Source organism: Oryctolagus cuniculus, chromosome 11 (assembly GCF_051225735.1).
Source record: "Oryctolagus cuniculus isolate XC-2025 breed Fujian yellow rabbit chromosome 11, ASM5122573v1, whole genome shotgun sequence".
In the NCBI taxonomy this organism is placed as follows: Eukaryota; Metazoa; Chordata; class Mammalia; order Lagomorpha; family Leporidae; genus Oryctolagus; species Oryctolagus cuniculus.
Window position 1 is genome coordinate 84,230,527 of NC_142877.1, and position 19,758 is coordinate 84,250,284.

General features: G+C 37.6%; 1 protein-coding gene across 18 annotated transcripts in view; it reads right to left on the reverse strand.

The window, feature by feature from the left end:
- Positions 1 to 19,758, reverse strand: part of PPFIA2 (PPFI scaffold protein A2) — a 548,204-nt gene that overhangs the window by 60,505 nt on the left and 467,941 nt on the right. For all 18 annotated transcript variants that reach the window (XM_089307514.1, XM_089307512.1, XM_089307509.1 and 15 more), the window contains 5 exons: positions 18,015 to 18,252; positions 15,960 to 15,989; positions 13,096 to 13,226; positions 11,151 to 11,305; positions 4,919 to 5,012 (listed from right to left, as the gene is read on the reverse strand). In XM_089307514.1, the coding sequence (XP_089163640.1) occupies positions 4,919 to 5,012; positions 11,151 to 11,305; positions 13,096 to 13,226; positions 15,960 to 15,989; positions 18,015 to 18,252 (648 nt within the window). The remainder of the gene's footprint in view (positions 1 to 4,918; positions 5,013 to 11,150; positions 11,306 to 13,095; positions 13,227 to 15,959; positions 15,990 to 18,014; positions 18,253 to 19,758) is intronic.

A 19,758-nucleotide genomic window follows, 5' to 3' on the forward strand; every position in this document is an offset into this window, starting at 1 on the left:
AAGTAACTATTCACTGGATATTGTGTCAGTTTTAATGCGTTCACTGTCTATTCAGGACTGACTTTGGAGTTAGACAAGTATATTACTACTGAAACAGATAATTTCCTCTTTAATCCCATAAGTCTCTATAAAAATAAGCTTCTTGGAATCACTGTTGAGTAGAGGAATGTTAATCCTTTAGGGTAATGTATGTTAAACAGTTGTACCTAACCAGTCTACAGATTGAAAGTATCAAGTAGAATAATGAAGCATAAAAGTACACATTTGAATAGACACATACTTATGACATTTATGAATGCTAAAGATAAAGTGAAAAGTCTTAAAACTTGGAGAGGAGAATAAGAATCCTACATGTTATATATACAGAAAAATGACAATCACTAGACATTAGATAAAACAGGAAGCAGAAAAGGAATAACTCCAAAATTATTGGGTAAAATTATTTTAAATCAATAGTTGCACACTTTTGCCAATTATCATTTTTAATTTAAGGTGCAAAAGAATCTTCACATCTCTAGCTATGTAGGGAGTTTGCCACTAACCCTGTCATCACACTTCAAGAGATGGTGATATGAGAAACTAGCAGCTAAATATATACCAGGTAAAAAAAATTTAGAAAACCAAAAAACAAAAAACTTGATGAGATATTAACAAAAATAGTAAGCAATGATTCTTCAAAACTAAGAAAAATTCATTTATATTAATAATTCTTGATTATATAATAATATACCTAATAAAGCAAAATATTGTAAATTTCATTTTTAATGTGAGGTGGGTCTATACCTGTGCATCTTGGAAGCATCCAACTACCCAGCTCTTCTGATTTCAGGTAAGGCCATTTAATTTGGGTGTTCTGATTTAATAAGTCCTCCCTTTTTTCCATATACCTAAATCATGTTCTAAGAGCTTTTTTTATTTTGATATCTGATTGTCTAATTCCTTTGTATACCAGCAAATAGATTCTGAACTCAAGCAAATAGTCTCTATTTACTGGGACCTAAAATACTCAAATCTAGACTTTACATAAAATTTAAGCAGAAATTGAGATTTAGGGGGGCTAGCCCATGCAGGTTTTTGGTCTTGCAGTAGCATATATTATTTGATGGAATTATTATTTTTTATAGCAGTGTGGTTGGCTTTAACTGGCCACCCTGAAGAAGTAGCTTTAGGTCTTAGCTTAGAACAGGCTGGAGAATGAAAACAGAGAAATAATTTATTGCAGATGAAGGGGACAGGTATAAAAGAAGTGGTGAAATTCTCTAGTTGTTAATAATGTGCATCCTGGGTGGAGGCCAGTGCTATGATAGGTTGGACCTCAGTAGGTTGGATCTCCACTTGTGGTGCTGGCATCCCATATGGGCTCTGGTTTGAGACCTGGCTGCTCCACTTCTGATCTAGCTCTCTGTTATGGCCTGGGAAAGCAGCAGATAATGGTCCAAGTGCTTGGGCCCTGCACCCACGTGGAAAACTCAGAAGAAGCTCCTGGCTGCTGGCTTTGGATCAGCCCAGCTCTGCTGTTGCAACTGTTTGGGGAATGAACCAGTAGATCTCTCTGTCTCTCCCTTTATCCGTCTATCTCTCCCTCTCAAATAAATAAATAAATAAATCCTTTAAAATATGTGCATCTTGGAGAAGAGAAGGTTGATTATTTTTGTTAAATAGGAGAAGGTGTCTAAAGTCCAGTGAACCCAAGTAGAAGATGGTGCTCCAGCTCTCAGATCATGCCACCTCCAGAGGGAGTCCACATTAAGAATACTATAGAATCACAGTATAAATCAGGAGATTTAACACTGAGAATAAGTCAGTCATCCAGTGGAGATGACAAAGGAGACTATGGTAAGCCTGATCAAATCTAAAGGGGACTATCAAGAAAATTCATGTGAAAATAGTTTAAGAATTACTAGGCAAGTGTGAGTTTGACACAATTATTGTAGGTATTTGTGGTACTCAATATAAGCCTATTAGAGAAATTTAAGGAATTGAAAAATAGAGCAAAAACGAGGCTGACTCATAAAAGTGAACTTTAGGCTTAGGTTAGATGTTGTTCTGATGAAAGAACAGCCCCTGTGTAATAATATCCAGGAAGATAAAATGCACTAGGATTTCTTGACTGGTGAGTGAGTGCTCTAGCCAATCCAGTATTTTTGGAATTCTATTTTTCATTATGGAACAGGAGATGCAAATAAAAGCTATTATCTAGACCAGGAAATAAAGTTAAGAAAAAACAAAGGAATTAAAGCAGGAATACTTGAACAGATTTTAAAGGCTGTTCCAAATATGCATGTTAAACTTACTGGATAGTAATTATGAGAGTTTTGTTTAAAATTGCCAACATGAACTTTATAGGAATTAGGAATGTTTTGAATGCTTCCCTCTGAAATGATATCCCTGTATGTTCTTTATAAAATTGGTTCATAGGAGCCACACTGTATTACAGCTGGTTACAGCCCTGGCCTGCAGTGCCAGTTCGAGTCCCAGCTGCTCCATTTGCAATCCAGCTCTCTGCTACGGCCTAGGAAAGTGGTCGAGGATGGCCCAAGTCTTTGGGTCCCTGTACCCATGTGGGAGACCTGGAGGAAGCTCCTGGCTTCTGGCTTTGGATTGGCTCAGCTCCGTCTATTGTGGTCATTTGGAGAGTGAATCAGTGTAATGGAAGACCTCTCTCTCTCTGCTCCTCCTTCTCTCTCTTGTAACTCTGACTTTCAAATAAATAACTAAATCTTAAAAAAAAATGAAGTCATAAAAAAAGTGATGGCTTAAAGCACAGTAAAAGAGAATATGGCATCTTTTAAAGAAAGAAAATTGGAGTAGTTTTAATGAAATTATAGACACTTAAGAAAATTCAAAACAAACTGACAATATTCAATAATAAATTAACCAAATTAATAATTGAATTGAGAATTTAATAATTAAAATTTTGGGTAGATACTCATAAACTTTGAAAACAAGTTATATAGAAGTAACTGATCTTGTCTATCCAATAAAACTCATTCCATGCAGACATTTAACTCTCTTACAAATCAGAAGCCCAGTGCAATGTTATGTATGTCCTGTATCAGCAATAGCACTTACTCATACTTGTCTAAGTCTCATAGACGCTGGTTGCATATTTATGCTTATATGGTTCTTGCTATGGGTTAGCCAGTAATATGGGACATACTTTTCTATTTTCATTAATTAACTATCCTGCTTCGTTGGAGCCATTTTTAATACATATGCTATTATTCTGCAGGAACTAATCATATCAGGAAGTGCTAGCCATTACTGCCTTATGGAAAAATCCTAATGTTCATCATAACATGAAGGAGAAGTATTACATTTAATAAATTATGCAGTTATATTTTCCCAAAACATGAACTAAAACACAAAACCAAGCATGATAAGATCTTCAAACTAAGTACAGAACTAAAATTTTCTGGATGAGAAAGAATGCGACTAATTCTATAAAATGACTATCAAGTCAATACCAAGTTAATAATAGCTAAAATTTAAATTAGTTTCAATCATTGTACAATTAGACTGTTTAACTTTAGTAACTGTTTCAAAAGAGTTTAGTTAGCCTGGTCTTATAAGAAAACAAGGAACTACATGGTGAAATGGCTGAATGTGCAATTGTGAAAGTTGGTTAGATTGCCATTACTTGTAAATATGTCTTTATGGGAGAAATGTGAAATAACTATTAAGGGAAATAAATCATATCCATTGCTAGGCTGAGTTGGGATTAATCATAATCTTTTAGAGTTGAAATTAAAAAAAAAAACTCATCAAAGGATAACACTGTTAGAAGAATATTATCTCAACAAGCAACTGCAAAGTTAAAAATAGTATCCCTTAATAGGTCTGAACAAACAGTATACTTGAATGAGATTATGTTAATTTTAAAACATTTTTTTGAATGATCAATAGCTAAATGTTATTCAATTTGAGTATTTAGTTGCAGTAAAGAAACAAGAAATAATTTCAAAGTACTTTTTTGGGCTGTATTTCGACTAAATCTAGCGATATGTCTAATTTTACTAAGTGGCAAATTTACTGTGTAAGTATTTCCCCACTAGTAAACCTTACAAACTAAGTAGGAAGGTAAAATCTGAAGTAAATTGATTAGCCAGTAAAGTATCAGAATATATCTGTCACAGAATGATGACTAGGGAAATGAATATTATTTCCTAACAAGAAGGAGAATGTGGAAACCATGAATCAATAACGTAAGTATCTGAGAGAGAGGTAAAGGACTAACCAACCAATAGATTCCAGAGTTTAGAAAATGCCTTTGTGTGTAAAGAAAATATTCTAAAGGTACTGTTTTGCCACTGACAGTGTTACTATACATTTTAAACTGAGTTATTTATGGACCCATTTGCTTTTCAACAGTTACCAGGACTCAAAATTTGTCAATTTTGCAAGTCATGTAAATGTTCCCATATTATATGTGAATGAAAAAGATACATTATCAGTTTCCTGACAGATGCAAAGCAATCTGCTGCAAGTCTAAAATAAGTTTACAGACAGTCAGTCAGAGAAACATTTCTCCTTTTAAATAATTCCTTTCCATGAAAGGGAACAAAAAGTTGGGTGTTATACTCTATCATTTTATCAGACCAACTAAGTATTGAATTAAACATTGAATAGAGCACTACACTATTTTTTGGGTTAAATATAAGTACTTTACATATACTTGAATTTTGAAATATATTTTTTGGTCATTTAGAAGAAATTCTATTTCTATTAAAAGCCAAAGATGTTTATACTCATTTCAAACTGCACCTCAGTCTAAATAGGAAACATGAGCACGGATTTTTTTAGGTAACACCAGCCTCGGTTGTTTTGTTTCCAAGTATTCTTATTTTTTAAGTCCATACGAACAATAATAAAGAATAAAGAAAAATTAAAAAGCCAAGGAGAAAATCTCCAAACCTACTTTTTCTTCAGTCTTCTGTCTTTTTCAGCTTGGGTTCCCAGTTTGCCTAACCCGAGGGATTCCTGAGCAGCAGCTTCTGTCTCCATAAAGCCTCCTGTGCAAAAATCAATATTCAGATTCAGTTGCAGACATTGTATCAACACCTGCATCAAATTCTCAAAAGATATCTGAGCCTCTGTTCAGTAACATATTTTTTTTTGGACGGCTGTCCTTGTATTTCCAACCTAGCATGCATAAAATGGCATGAGTACCTTTGCAAACAGGAACTGAGAGAATGAATAGCAACAACAAAATACTTGTTGGTACAGTTGCACAGAGCGGCAACAGAACAAATGTGACCTGCTCCCAAGCCTCAAGGTCAGTTTTTCTACTTTTCTTGTGGAAAATAAGAGTGAATATTTGTCTAATGTGCAATAATTATATTTTCAACAGTTGAAACAGTTGCAATACCTCATACATAATAAGGTAAATGCTAGTCCCATGAGTAGAAACTCAGGTGCATATTCTCAATTCAAAATTGCCTGAATGGAGAGGCATTTGCTAACTTCAAGTTTTAATCTTGCTCTTGGAACTGCATTCTGCCAGCTGACTGTCTTCTATATCTTTCACTGTAAGCCTCACTTCTGGAATGTCATGTCTCTGGACAGATTTTGTTTTGCTTTTTAAACTTCATAATAAAACTTCATAATAAAAACAGACAGCAAAAAAAAAAAAAAAACACCTCTCTCTTACTTCAAAAGACTCTGATAAGCACAGATGTCACCCACAGGTCACAGTTTTGTTTGGATTAATGCCAGCATTATTTGTTTTGAACATATATTATGTGTATATAAGTAGACTATTGGAATGAAAGCACAAAGGAGAAAAGTATTATGAACATCAAACACAGAATTATGCTTCTTGCAATGTAATTTGAGGAATTCAGGATTCATAAACATATAATACATTACTGTAATTGAAAAATGAGGGCTTAATGCTGTAATTTTTGTTCTGTTTGTTATTTATTATACGTGATAAGCATGAAATCCAGCCAAGGAAAAATTCAATTGTTTACTATGTTAAGGTATATATATATTTTTTAACAGAAAGACTTTAAACTACAGTTAAGCACAAGATCAGAAAGACCCAAGCTAATACTAGTATTTACAAAGGATACCCACAAACTTCCACCAGCAGAGCAGTAAATAAGAATGACTGAAGCCAACTTTCACACCTCTCCCCTTACAGTAGACATTACCTTACTTAATAATATTTGCAAGAGTTGAAAAAGATACTGTTTCTCTTTACCAAAAATTACCAGAATGAAATATCTTACCAAAACATTGAGGCAAATTTGCTGTAATGACTTTGAAAATGTATCTTAGCAAATAATTTACAATACTTGATCCTATTAATTTTGGAGCACTGATATAAATGAGATTATTACATGGCCTGTTAATCTTCTTGCTGAGTTGGATAATTATAAGAAAGTCCCCATTAATTGAGAACCCATTGATAGCTGTCTTCATCCTATTCAGGCACATGGAGTTTGAGGACTAAAATGTATTCTATTCATTGTGCACATGTACAATTAATACTTGGAGAATTTTTTTTATTATGAAAAGTTTTCATTGTTGGTATCATTAGGAAAGCCATCACTAGTTGACTAAAATACTTCTGAGGAACATTTTAAACATGTAATTTTCCATATGCATAATGAGTAAATATTTTTTATTTATCTCATCTATATATTTGCCTTACTGTAAATCCATAAACTACTATTCATACTCTGCAAATAGCAACAAAAATGTTCTCTCGAAATGTAAATGTAAATGAATGATTCACTTAAGTTAGGAAACACTTGATCAGTCCATAAGGAGACAAGGAGATTGATGAAGCAGAACTACTCATAAACGATGAAACATTTTCTACCACCAGGTGGCTGGAACAATCAGGCTTTTTATCATTCTGAGCAATAAAAGACCATTTAAATTATTATTGAAATTTTTTCATGAATCTAACATTTTAATAGCAAAAAGGAACATTCTTAAATGATAAAAGTTATAGAAGAACAGTAAAGCTTGAGGACTATTTTGTGAGTTAAAAATTTTTGAGATAGACAAACTATTTTAGATATTTGAATGGCTGGCATTGTGGTGCAGCAGTTTAAGCTGCCACTTGCAATACCAGTATCCCATACTGGAGCAGTTACTCTTCATTCCACCAGCTTTCTATTAATGCACCTGGGAAGGCAGCCAAAGACGGCCCAAATACTTGGGTCTCTGTCACCCATGTGGGAGACCAGGATGAGTTCCTGGCTTCTGGTTTCACCCTGGCCCAGACCTAGTTGTTGCTGCCATTTGGGGATTGAACTAGCAGATGGAAAATCTCAATTCTCCTTCTTTCTCTCTCTCCTTGTCACTTTGTCTTTCAAATAAATAAATAAATATTAAAACAAATCATCAGGGGTGGCATTTGACTTAGTGCTTGAGATCCTGGGGAAGATGCCCGTGTCCCATTTCAGAGGGCCTACTCTGACCCCTGTCTTTGGTCCTGCCTCCAGCTGCCTGCTGGTGCAGACTCTGGGAGGCATTGTGATGGCTCCATCAGCTGGTTTTCTGCCATCCATGTGGGTGACTTGCACTGAATTCCTAGTCCAACCCTGGCTATTGTGGGCATTTTGGAAGTTAGCCACTAGATGGGGCATCTCAGTCAGTCAGTCAATTTCTCTCTTTCTGATTCTCTGCCTCTAAAGGAAACAAATTCTAATTGTTTCCATCACTGAGGCCATTTTTATAGACATCTTGTCTACCAGGATGTCACGAGTCATGGTTCACCATTGCCTTTCCTGATCTGTTTCTGTCAGAGGAACAAAGGGGCTTAGTCTGACTTGGCTATTTTTAACATAGCTTAATTTTCTTTGTTTTTAAATAGGTTAATGCCTTTAGATAAAATTGTGATACAGTGTGTTAAGCCACCAAATACAACACTGGCATCCCCTATGGGCACCAGTTTGAGTCCTGTCCTGGCTGCTACACTTCCAATCCAGCTTCATTCTAATGGCCTGGGAAAGCAGCAGAAGAGTGTTTGTGCCCCTGCCACCCTTGTGGGCAACTCAGATGGAGTTCTAGGCTCCTGTCTTTAGCCTGGCCCAGCCCCTGCCACTGTGGCCATTTAAGAAGTGAACAAGCAAATGGAAGATCTCTGTCGCTGTCTCTCCTTCTCTGTAACTCTGCCTTATGCTCCATCCTTGTTCTACGAAATATATTGCTCAGTGTTCAGACATAATTATCTCCATAATTATCTCTAGTTTTTGACATTGGTTGAGTTAATGAGGATGTTGTTGTCATTGATTTCATTCTCATCTGTTCTGACATGAAGACATACAGTCATTTTGAAGTAGGCAGGCATACAGATTAAAATCGATTAGGTTTGTGAGCTGGAAGACCACGCCTTTGCCACGCCCCTGTGTGACCTCATTCCCCTACCTGGCCACACCTGGGTGCCCACCAGCCAATCAGGTTAATTAACCACTCCCCTTTGGAAGTGGGTTAAAAGCCTGGGACATGGTGTGGGTGTGTCTGCCCTTCTCTTCTGCCCTGGCCTCTTGCTAGGAAAGGGCTGGCTGTAGCCCTGCGCCTCCAGAGCCTGTGGCCTTCATGCCACCCGCCCCAGGCTTCCTGGCCTAGATGCTCCTCCAGGTGGCTGGTTGCTGGTGCTTGGTATGAACCCAGATTTACCTCTCTCTCTTAATAAAGCTCTCACTCTCCTATGCATCTTTCTCACTAAATAAAGGCTTAAAATGTACCATGCTGCCTTGTTTATCGATTTAGAATTCTTCTCTAAATATTAGGCAAGAACCCTCTCATGCTTATTAATATTGGGGATTTATTAATAAGCATATGGTGATATCATATGGCACCCCAAATTCCAGTAGCATATGTGGCATCCCAGATGGCGCTTCTGGGGAACTTTAAAGGGACACATTTCTGTATAGATTTTAGGGGGTCATCTCTGATATCAATTTGAAATAGCTAATAAAGACTAGATTTCTAGATAATATATATTTTTATAGACTTTATATCTTGGACATTTTGAAAGAATTTAGTTTGTAAAATTCCTAAAGATATAGTAAACTCTGGCCAAAGTTAAATACAAAATAAAAACAGAGAAGTCCTGTGGGGAGCAACTCGGACTAGACTGTTACTGGAATTAAGACTTATTCTATGCATTTGCTCCCCCACAATATGGCGCTGAGAAGGCAGTAACAACTTCTACGCAGCTGCCTCTTGCCAACTTGAGTGATGACCTCCAGGAGCTGATCCTGCTCCTGATTGGAGGAGAGCAGCGTACTTGGCGTGTGGGTAGCAGAGTTGGGATTGGTGGAAGAGGACTATAAAGGAGGAGAGAGACAACATGCACCAGGAACATCTATCTGAAGGAACACCTGAGCAGCCCCCGAGAGAGCCGGCCGGCGGTGTGCCGCTCCCCCGCGGAAGTGGGGAAAGTGGCAGGGGGAACCGCCCTTCCACGGAGGTAGAAGGGTCGGTAGCCAACCCGGGAAGAACCAGCAGCAAACCCGGGAAGGGCCGAGCAGACAAAAGAACAACGCAGGGTCCTGTGTCGTTCCTCCGCGAAGAGGGGGAGCGACATAATGGTGCCGTGACTCGGATATGAAGCCTAGGCAGGGTTTAGTGTCGTTCCTCCACGAAGAGGGGGAGCGACAAAGTCCCAATGAATTGGGCAATTAAATATATTCTTAAAAGGAAAACAAATTATAAAACTTAGATGAAATATATATTGAAATATGAATAAATTAAAAATTACTATGTTAGCAAAATGAATATTTAAAACTAATTAACTAGCCAGATTATTGTGAGTTGCATTTTAATATAATGGAAATGACAATTAATTTGGTAAGACCATAACCAAATTTTAAAATAATATTTGCCATTTTTTATGACAAAGAATCAGCTTCTTTCCTCTTTGCTTTGCAACTTTTTTGTTTGATAGCCTAAGGGATTCTTCTCCTGAAAATGAGAAGAGGGAGGATTTAGTCACCCTAATGAATAGCACTTAATTGCACAGTTGGCTGCACATCAGTTGCCCACAGCACATGGTGCTCTGTATGGGTTCCACACTGTGGGAGTCAGGAAAGACATGTCTGAATAATGCCGCAGTGTCAGTCTGCAGGCTTGAGGACCATACTCAGAAATTGTTTTGGTGGCAGGGCAGGAAATTAAGGCTCGGTGTTGGGGTATTATTTGTAAACAACCAGTCCTTTATTTGGGAAACCAAAGGAAGCACTAAGAAATTTGTATCAGTCTGTGTAGTCCTTGTCATTGGAGATAGGAGGTTAGTCTTTTCTAATAATTTAACTCTATAAATAAACACATAGGAGGACACCAAAAAAGCCAAATGTATATATCATTTCAAAAAATCATATACTTTTCTGTTCCAGACAATTATATACATATGTGTATTTTTAGGTATCTATTTATAAACCCATGAGGATATTTCAAGAGGTTCATGGAAAATGTACGTGATCTTTGCATTTTATTTTACTGTAAACTTTTTGAAATACCCTTGTATACCTCTGGTCATTCCAAATGTACTGATCTATGGCCAACTAGTTCCTGACAATAACCAATTCTAGCACAATCTCTATTAACCTATTTATCCTCTCTTACCTTCATTTACATGCCTTAGAATTTGTTAAGAGAAAGTTGTGGTAACTTTAAACGACAACAAAAATCTTATCCTTCACATTTTACATTCTATAATCACTTCTTTAGGATTTTTTTTATGGGCTTTTCAGTTTTCAGCAGAAAAGCATTAAATTCACATAGCTAAGCTTTTATAAACATTTATCATCTAAGCGGCAATATATTCAATGGTTTGTATCTGATTTTGAAACATTGGCATCAAAATAAATATCTCAGTTTTGAAAACTACTAAGATGTTGTTTGCTTATTGACAAAATAATATGCTTTAATTCTGCCTTTGACAGAATTATCATTAATAAATTCTAGCTACTATTGTTAACATGGAAGTGAAGGAACTGCAAAATTTATAGGATTCTTTCACTATCTCTTTTATTAGGCATTATGCAACTAAACTGGGTCCTCAAAATTGATTAAACTGAACAATTTTCAGGAAGACTGAAGAAGGAATGAAATGGGATGGAATAAAAGATCGATGGACATGTAGAACTGAGTGAAATGAGTGGAAAGTCAAACACATGCAAACTTACGGAGCTGCCCAAGTCGAGCTTTTTCTTTTTTACCAAACAAACGTCCTATTGAAGACTTGATTCCTTTTTTCTTGGGGGCTTTGTGAAGAGAGTCTTGGCTGCTGTTGGCACTTCCAAGCCCAAGGCTTTCTGGCTCAAGAGAGGCAGATAAACTACTGCAAAACACAACAACAGGGCAACACGCTCATTTTCGTTGCAACATCCACAAGGTAGAGAAGAGTTTCCTTTGCAAACATACAAAAGGAGGAACAAGTGGATGTTGAATGTTATTTATTTCTTTTCTTCACAAATGTTTTCTGAAGATATTGAAGCAGAGTTTCCACAGCCTTGGAGTCATCAATCTTCAAATTTTCAATAGAAAAATTTCTTTTTCCCTTATACTTTGCTTAATATGAAAATGATCTATGAACATACGGTGACTTAACTACTGCATGTCAAGTGATCTATTATTTGCACCTGACCCATTATCTATTGTAAGGTTTAATAATTTTTGAGGTTCTAAGAAAGCAAAGAGGTGGCCAGTAAAATGCAGAAGGGACACTTATTGAAGACAGGAGAGCACAGTAGGGGGAAAGAAAGGCTGAGGCTCATGCCCCCCTTTTAAGAAGTAAATGGTAGGGGCCGGCACTTTGGTGCACTAGGTTAATCCTCTGCCTGCGGTGCTGGCATCCCATATGGGCACGGTTCTAGTCCCGGCTGCTCCTCTTCCAGCCCAGCTCTCTGCTGTGGGCCGGGAAGGCAGTGGAGGATGGCCCAGGTGCTTGGGCCCTGCACCCCATGGGAGACTAGAAGGAAGTTCCTGGCTCCTGGCTCCTGGCTCCTGGCTCCTGGCTTCGGATTGGCGCAGTGCTGGCCATTGTGGCCATTTGGGGAATGAACCAGCGGAGGGAAGACCTTTCTCTCTGCCTCTGTCTGTCTGTCTGTCTCTCTCTGTAACTCTGCCTGTCAAAAAAATAAATAAAATCTTTAAAAAAAGAAGTAAATGGTAAACTTAGATATATTTATATCATTATTATAGAGATCTGTTTGTAATTTTTCAACCATGAAAGTAAGAGTCTATGAAGATTCATTGTAACAAATGAGATATTTCCCCAGCCAGACTTCTCTTTTTTTTTTTTTTTTTTTTTTTTTTTTGACAGGCAGAGTGGACAGTGAGAGAGAGAGACAGAGAGAAAGATCTTCCTTTGCCGTTGGTACACCCTCCAATGGCCGCTGCGGCCGGCGCAGTGCAGCCGGCGCACCGCGCTGATCCGATGGCAGGAGCCAGGTGCTTCTCCTGGTCTCCCATGGGGTGCAGGGCCCAAGGACTTGGGCCATCCTCCATTGCACTCCCTGGCCACAGCAGAGAGCTGGCCTGGAAGGGGGGCAACCGGGACAGAATCCGGAGCCCCGACAGACTTCTTTATATTTGGTCAATGTGGCATTTTTTTTTTCCCTTCCAGGTGTGTTTTTGTCTGAGGAGTTATTAATGCTGGTAAAAGTAGCACCCGCAGGGTATGCACACCTGTCTGCTGAACATAAATGAGGTACAATGATAGACGTTTCGGCCCTAAATTATGATTACACTGCAATCCAAATGTATAGTCTTGTACTAGAGTTCATTTAGATATTTGGAATTATTCCTGGTAAGGCCTCCTTCTCATTTAACTGATTTTAATAGGAAATATCTGCTAAAAATAGAAGATCCTTGCTTACCCTTACATTGACCAGTAACAAGACCACACAGGTAACAGGTAATTTTAAAAGCCAAATTTTGATCTTGGATGGGAATTTGGTTATTTCAAAAGTGATAATGAATAGAGGGAATGTGACAAAACCTGATGGAGAATTTTGGATCTAATCAAATACTTTATGTAACACTTTAGGTTATCTATTTGACAACACTGAAAAAGGGGAGATTACTTTTGGAAAGACAGTTTTCAGTAATGTGCCTGGAGAAACCTACCTTCGGGCATCGTTGTGGTAGGAAGAAGGGAGGGTGTGCGTCATCCTGATGGCTCGAGGTGTGGGAGGAGGAGAAGTTTCACATTTGATCGTTGCTTTGTCCTCCCGACCATCCTCTTCCACCACTGCAATCTGGAAGCAAAAAACAATAAATTCAAATCAACTGTTTTAAATTTGAAGTGAAGTTGATACACATCATTGAATAAAGTCTATTTGAATAATTCAAATACAAAGAATCAGATAAATAAAAACTCAGGGCATACAAATATAAAATCACATTTTTAAAGGGGGTGATTTTCAGTTCTTCTAAAGAGAAGAGATGCGGCCAGTGCTGTGGTGTAGCGGGCTAAGCCTCTGCCTGTGGCACTGGCACCCCATATGGGCACATGTTCTGGCTGCTCCACTCCTGATCCAGCTCTCTGCTTATGGCCTGGTGAAGGCAATGGAGGATGGACCAAGTCTTTGGGCCCCTGCACCCACACTGGAGACCTGTAAAAAGCTTCTGGCTCCTGGCTTCGAATCAGCCTAGCTCTGGCTGCTGCGGAGGAGTGAACCAACAGATGAAAGAGCTCTCTCTGTCTCTCTCTATCTATAACTTTACCTCTAAAACAAATAAATAAACTATTTTTTTAAAAAAAGGGAAGATATTTGCTGGAGTTGTGGTGGATTGGGTAAAGCTGCTGCCTGCAATGCTGGCAAACTATATGGGTGCCAGTTTGTGTCCTGGCTGCTCTGCTTCTGATCCAGCTGCCAGCTCATGGCCCGAGAAAAGCAGTGGAAGGTCCCAGTAGTAGGGCCCCTGCCACACATGTGAAATATCTGGATGAGGTTCTTGGCTACTGGCTTGGCCTGGCCCAGCTCCAGCTTTTGCAACCTTCAGAGGAATGAACCAGTGGATGGAAGATTCTCTCTCTCTCTCTCTCTAACTCTTTCAAATCAATCAACAAATCGATGTTTTTTAAAAAAATTAAGCAGCCCTTAAAACATACATAGATGGTTTCTCTGAATAACAGGAGAAAGGCTTTGGAATTGGAAATGGACTTGAACTCTAGTTTTTCTTGAAAGTTCAGTGAATGAGCTGGTTACTTACATGCTTTAATATTAAATTAAATATCCTATTCAATAAAATGGAAAATGTAATATTGAGTGTGTTCTTTTGAAGTGTAAATGAATCCTGTAGGTATCTTCTTACCCCAGTTCCTTCTTTATTTGACCTTACTTGCCAGTCACCAGTTTCCAGAGGGCTGAATTTCTGTAATGGAACCTTATTGTTTCTTAACCCACTAAAATTCTTTCACACAATCTGTCAGTTTCTTTTTAGGTTCCAAAATTTCTTTCTAATTCTTTTAAATCAGTAGAAATCAAAGACAAATAATAACATTGCACATGGTACATTCGATAGTTGAGAACCAACTGACAGTGTCAAGGAGAACACACAATAAGAGTAAGACAGATAAACAGTTCAGAAAGAGAAAATTCCAGCAGTTTAAGCCACGTGAGCGTAAGAGAGATTCACTTCATCAAATAAAAATAAACAAGCTCTGTGCATGATGTGCTTGGAACCATAGTCTGACTCTCACGTCCTGCAGAAGCTGCAGAACGCGTTTGTGCGTGGAGAGGACCTTCAGTCTGATCTCTTTCCCGTCTGATCTCTCCGGAGTGCTCTGTAGTCCTCAATTATCTAACAAGATGTCATTTGGGAATCAGATCTGGTGTCCGCTGCGTTTGCCACATTCCATGTTTATTCTCTTGGTTTCATTCAGAACAGAAAGCAGTGTTTGAACTCCGCAAGCTTATTATTTCCCATGTTCTTCACGTTCCTGGCATCTAGAGAAACTGCTCTTTCCAAGGCGTTTTGACTCCTCTAACGCAAACTACTCGCCTTTATGAGCCTTTCCTATGAAAAGCAACCAGTGCAGACTCTTGCTTGGAACCCATGTCTCTAGGCTGCTCTTAGAGCCCAGGAGGCAATAATCCCCTGTCCTAAACACCCCAGGGCCAAGCCAGAGACAACTGGAGACATTCCTATGCCCCAGAGCCAAAGAAAGCGGTGTGGCTGTCAGTCCTAACTCAGCTTACCCTGCCCTGTTTGCTTTTCCTCCAGCGACCTTAAATAGTCCCCTGCTTCTGCTTCCCCTTTGCTTCTTCCTCCTCACTGAGCCTGGTGCTTCCCTGGGGCATCACATCCTTTCCCTTTGGGATCTTTCCTTTGGCAGTTCTCTACTGATCTGTTGGCCTCATCACACTTAATTAGCAAAAAAACAAAACAACAACAACAAAAAAAAAACAAAAACACACACACACACACACACAAAAAACAAAACAAAAAAACAAACAAACAAAAAACTAGCTTCCTCCCATGTTTTAAAATTTTTATTAAGAAACATTATACATACTTATGGGTTAGAGTTGGATATGGAGGAAAGGGAGCACACTACTGGAGGAAATGTGAATTAGTACTATCTCTATGGAAAGAGTAAGGAAATACCTTAAAATAGAAATAGAACTACTATATGATCTAGCGATGCCAGTAACAAGTATATATAACCAAAAGATATGAAAACCAGCTTGTGAAACCAACCAGCATTGTTCTAGTACTGACATTAAAATATTAATAAATCTACCATTTATGGTTCAAATATTCAGTGGAAAAATCAGAATATTTAGCTTACTTAATCTAGCAATTACCCTAGGAAGAATTAAAATTATATTTGAGTCATTTGCTCTTATATTTAAACATTCAGTAACATTGAATATTTTAAATTTTATGTTAAGATATTAAAACTAGAGAAATATCATCTTAAAGCTTTCATGAAAAATAAACAACATTCAACTAGTATTCATTATAAAAGTTATTTACAATACCTTTCTCCGATGTTTCCTTAGATCACTTGGCTGTGATTGGCAGTAATAAAAGCAACATAAAACAACTAATTAATGATCATCCTTTGACCACGTTACAAGTTTAATTAGTTTCTACAACATGACTATCATTCTTCTGCTTCATTCCACCTTTCCTAAATAAATGTCCGCCAGTATCTTAAGAGCACCTCTTCCGAGAGCGACTTCAAAGAACCTCTCAGAGGACACAGATGGGAGGCACGTCCACCCGCACATGCATTATATTGGAGATAGGGGCCCTGGACATATATAAGACAGAGTTAGTCGGAGTGAGCTCAGACAGGGAGCAAGGTTGCCAGACTAGGCATGGGACTGCATGCAAAGAAAATACAGGTGGGGATGAAGATCCAATCAATACACAGAGATGGAGTTTATAAACTCCGCCTTTTGCCCCATCCGAACAGAGCCTTGGGCTTCCTTTGTTAGCTGAACTGTTCTGAGGATCTCAGACTTTCTGGCATCCTCACTCCGATAAATGCTAAAAGATAAGGCCTCAGTCCTGAGAGTTTTTGTGGTGCTGCTTTTTTGTCAATGCTCGTTAAGAGAATTTTTAAAATAGTCTATTTTAGTGGGAAATATGTTGCTTTTATCCCATTCATTACTCTACCTAGATATTGCTGGTATGCTATTTATACTTATGGATTTCTTGCCAAGTAAAAGTAAATACAATATAAACAATTATCATTAGATCAGTAAAAAGACCCCAATATTTCAAATGCACAATATAAATAATACAATGTTTTAAATTATTAATTTTCTGTCCCTAAAATTTCTATTCGTCTTCTGAATACTTAAATACAAATTATAGTCAATAAAATTATTTTTCTTCAAATATTTTTTATAGATAGAAGAAAATCTACTTATTTTTCTCTACAAAAGTGAGTTGAGTGACAGCTTTACTAGGTGGTAAGGAGTTCCTCCTGCATTTCATTTCTTGTTTTCCTGAATTAGATACTGAACACTGTAAATATTCCTTTACTCTTTAGGAAAATCCCAAAATGTTTTTTAAGTATTGTAATTATAGGGTAATAATGTTAATTTACCACTTATTTATTGATGACTGACTGCTAAAGAAAATGAATGTTTTTACTGTCATCTTTCTCATATATGTCTAAATGATTTTTTTATATTTTATTAGTAGGAAAATAATAGCATTATCAAGGGTTATGATACTAATATTTATAAAAATACTTAAAAGGATAAGATGCAATGTTGTAAAAATATAAAGAAATATTAGTATTAGAGAAATAACTAGTCTCCCCATGTTGATTGCTGACTAAATTATGTTCCATGATTCCAAGATTCCTCAGTAGTTTTGGTAACAAGTTGGTAAATAAATAAATAAATAAAAGAACTAAACATCACAGCCATTATTCAGCAGTCACCCTGACTGTATTTCTCAGAGGTTCTCATATTACTTTTAACATGAAGCACTTTTATTTTCTTTCAGTTATGGTTAGGGGTACTTTCTTTAGGCTTACAACTTTTCAAAACCCCAAATATAAAGATAAGCAAAATAAAGAAATAAAAGAGTAAATGTTAAAAAGCTTGCAAGAATCCTAAAATCAAGTTAGAAAATTGCTGCTGTTGCTTTTTATGGCTCTTATGAAATTTATCTATGGTAAAATCATAAAGTTCAGTCTTGTTCTATTAACACAATTACAATAGACAATCTTTTTATTTGTTATGACAAATGTATTTCATCAGTGTGCATTGTATTTAATGGCTTAAGTCATTCAAATTTCTAATGTGATATTATGATCCCTGCTATTCACTTACCATGGGACCTGGAGAAAGTGGTAACACTCATCTGGGTTCCATCTCATGATGGAACTGATGATTGTACTCACCACATAGCGTTGTGGAAGGAAGGAAGGAAGGAAGGTAGGGAGGAAGGAAGGAAGGAAGGGAGGGAGGACAGCCACAGACAGTCCTGAGGCTAGAACAAACACCCAGTGCATTTGTTAATGCAACATTAATTTTAATAGGAGCAAAGATGCTCTGGTTTCATCATCATACCAGTGTCATGACGCCCATCCGATCCATTTCCCTGGCAGGACTTCTCGGGGTGAGCTTTGGCGTTGAGTGTCCACTGGGGGGAGACGAACTGGCCAGTGAGGAAGCTGTAACAGAGGCAGTGATGGAGGTACCTTGGTGGACTCTTGCCAAATTCAAGCCTTCCAGGCTCACACTAGCCACTCTGTTCTCAATTTCTTCAGCACGCAGTTCTGTAGATTCTTTTTCTTCTTGAATTAGCCTGAGAGACACGGTTTGATTTTGATGCATTATATGCTGCTATAATGCTAACTGGAATTCACAAAATCAGTAAATTCTACTCTGACCATTTTACATCAAATGTACATCTATAACTTGCAATAAATTTCAGAAACTTTCTGGCTGTAATTTAGAAAATCCCTTTTTTCCCCAAACAATAATTCTTTAGAACTTTCAGTTTGACTTTCTTTCTATATTATCATCTGCTAAAACCATTGTAAAACTAGACAGCCTCGTTGGCTTCTACTGCTAATCCTAATCTTGCATTTAGCTCACAAACCAATGTAAAAAGGCTTTTTGAAACCCAGATCTCAATGAGATAACTGAATCTCACCTCATACTCAATGAAAAATTTTAATCGATAAGTTCCACAATGAGTGGTCATTCATAATTGTTGTGTAGTCAAATAAAACATAATGATTTATAATGTTAACATCTACTTAGCCAGACCTATTTTAAATAAGTCCTAGGCATTTTAATGCTATGGAGATATAGTTTGGTACATAAATAGATATATGGATAAAGAAAAATTTAAACACAAATCATAATGTAAATGCTTTGGGGAAAGCAAAGCACTAGCTGTTGCCCTTTTTCCTTAAACAATGAGAAGCTTCAAGAATATCTTAGAGTTAGGTATTACATAGTTGCAAAGAATAAAGTACTTACACACTTGGGATATATAAAGATCCCATCTAATAGAATCTATATACATTTCATGTGTTGCTGTAATGAAACTGTTCTATCAGTATACTGTGTTTGAAAAAAAGATATTGTTAATATTCTGTTATTCACTCTAAATGGTTTACTGTGACCCTCTATGATATGTTAGCCCTGACTTGCAGTTTTCTTTTTACATATTTAATAAGGGGGAAACCACTTGCTACATTTATGCAATAGGAAATAGTTGTTTGGTCTATGGTTGTTGTGAGAATTTGTGCTCCATTTACTCATCTACATTTTTATATGATCACTAGCTATTTTGTTTTAGAAAAGATATTTATTCTGAAATTTCAAATAACATTAGGAGAAATGTGACTTTTATGTTTACTGAATGGTGCAGGGGTTAAAAGGGGGTTCTGAAACACTCAGCTATCATCCAAACTCTACAACAGATACTCATACATCACAATTCTTTTTCTTTTTATTTCTTTTTTTTTTTTTTTGACAGGCAGAGTTAGACAGTGAGAGAGAGAGAGAGAGAGAGAGAGAGACAGAGAGAAAGGTCTTCCTTTCCATTGGTTCGCCCCCTCAAATGACCGCTACGGCCAGCACTGCACCGATCCAAAGCCAGGAGCCAGGTGCTTCCTCCTGGTCTCCCATGCGGGTGGAGGGCCCAAGCACTTGGGCCATTCTCTACTGCCTTCCCAGGCCAGAGCAGAGAGCTGGACTGGAAGAGGAGCAACTAGGACTAGAACCAGCACCCATATGGGATGCCAGCACCATAGGCGGAGGATTAGCCAAGTGAGCCGCAGCACCGGCTGCATCAAAA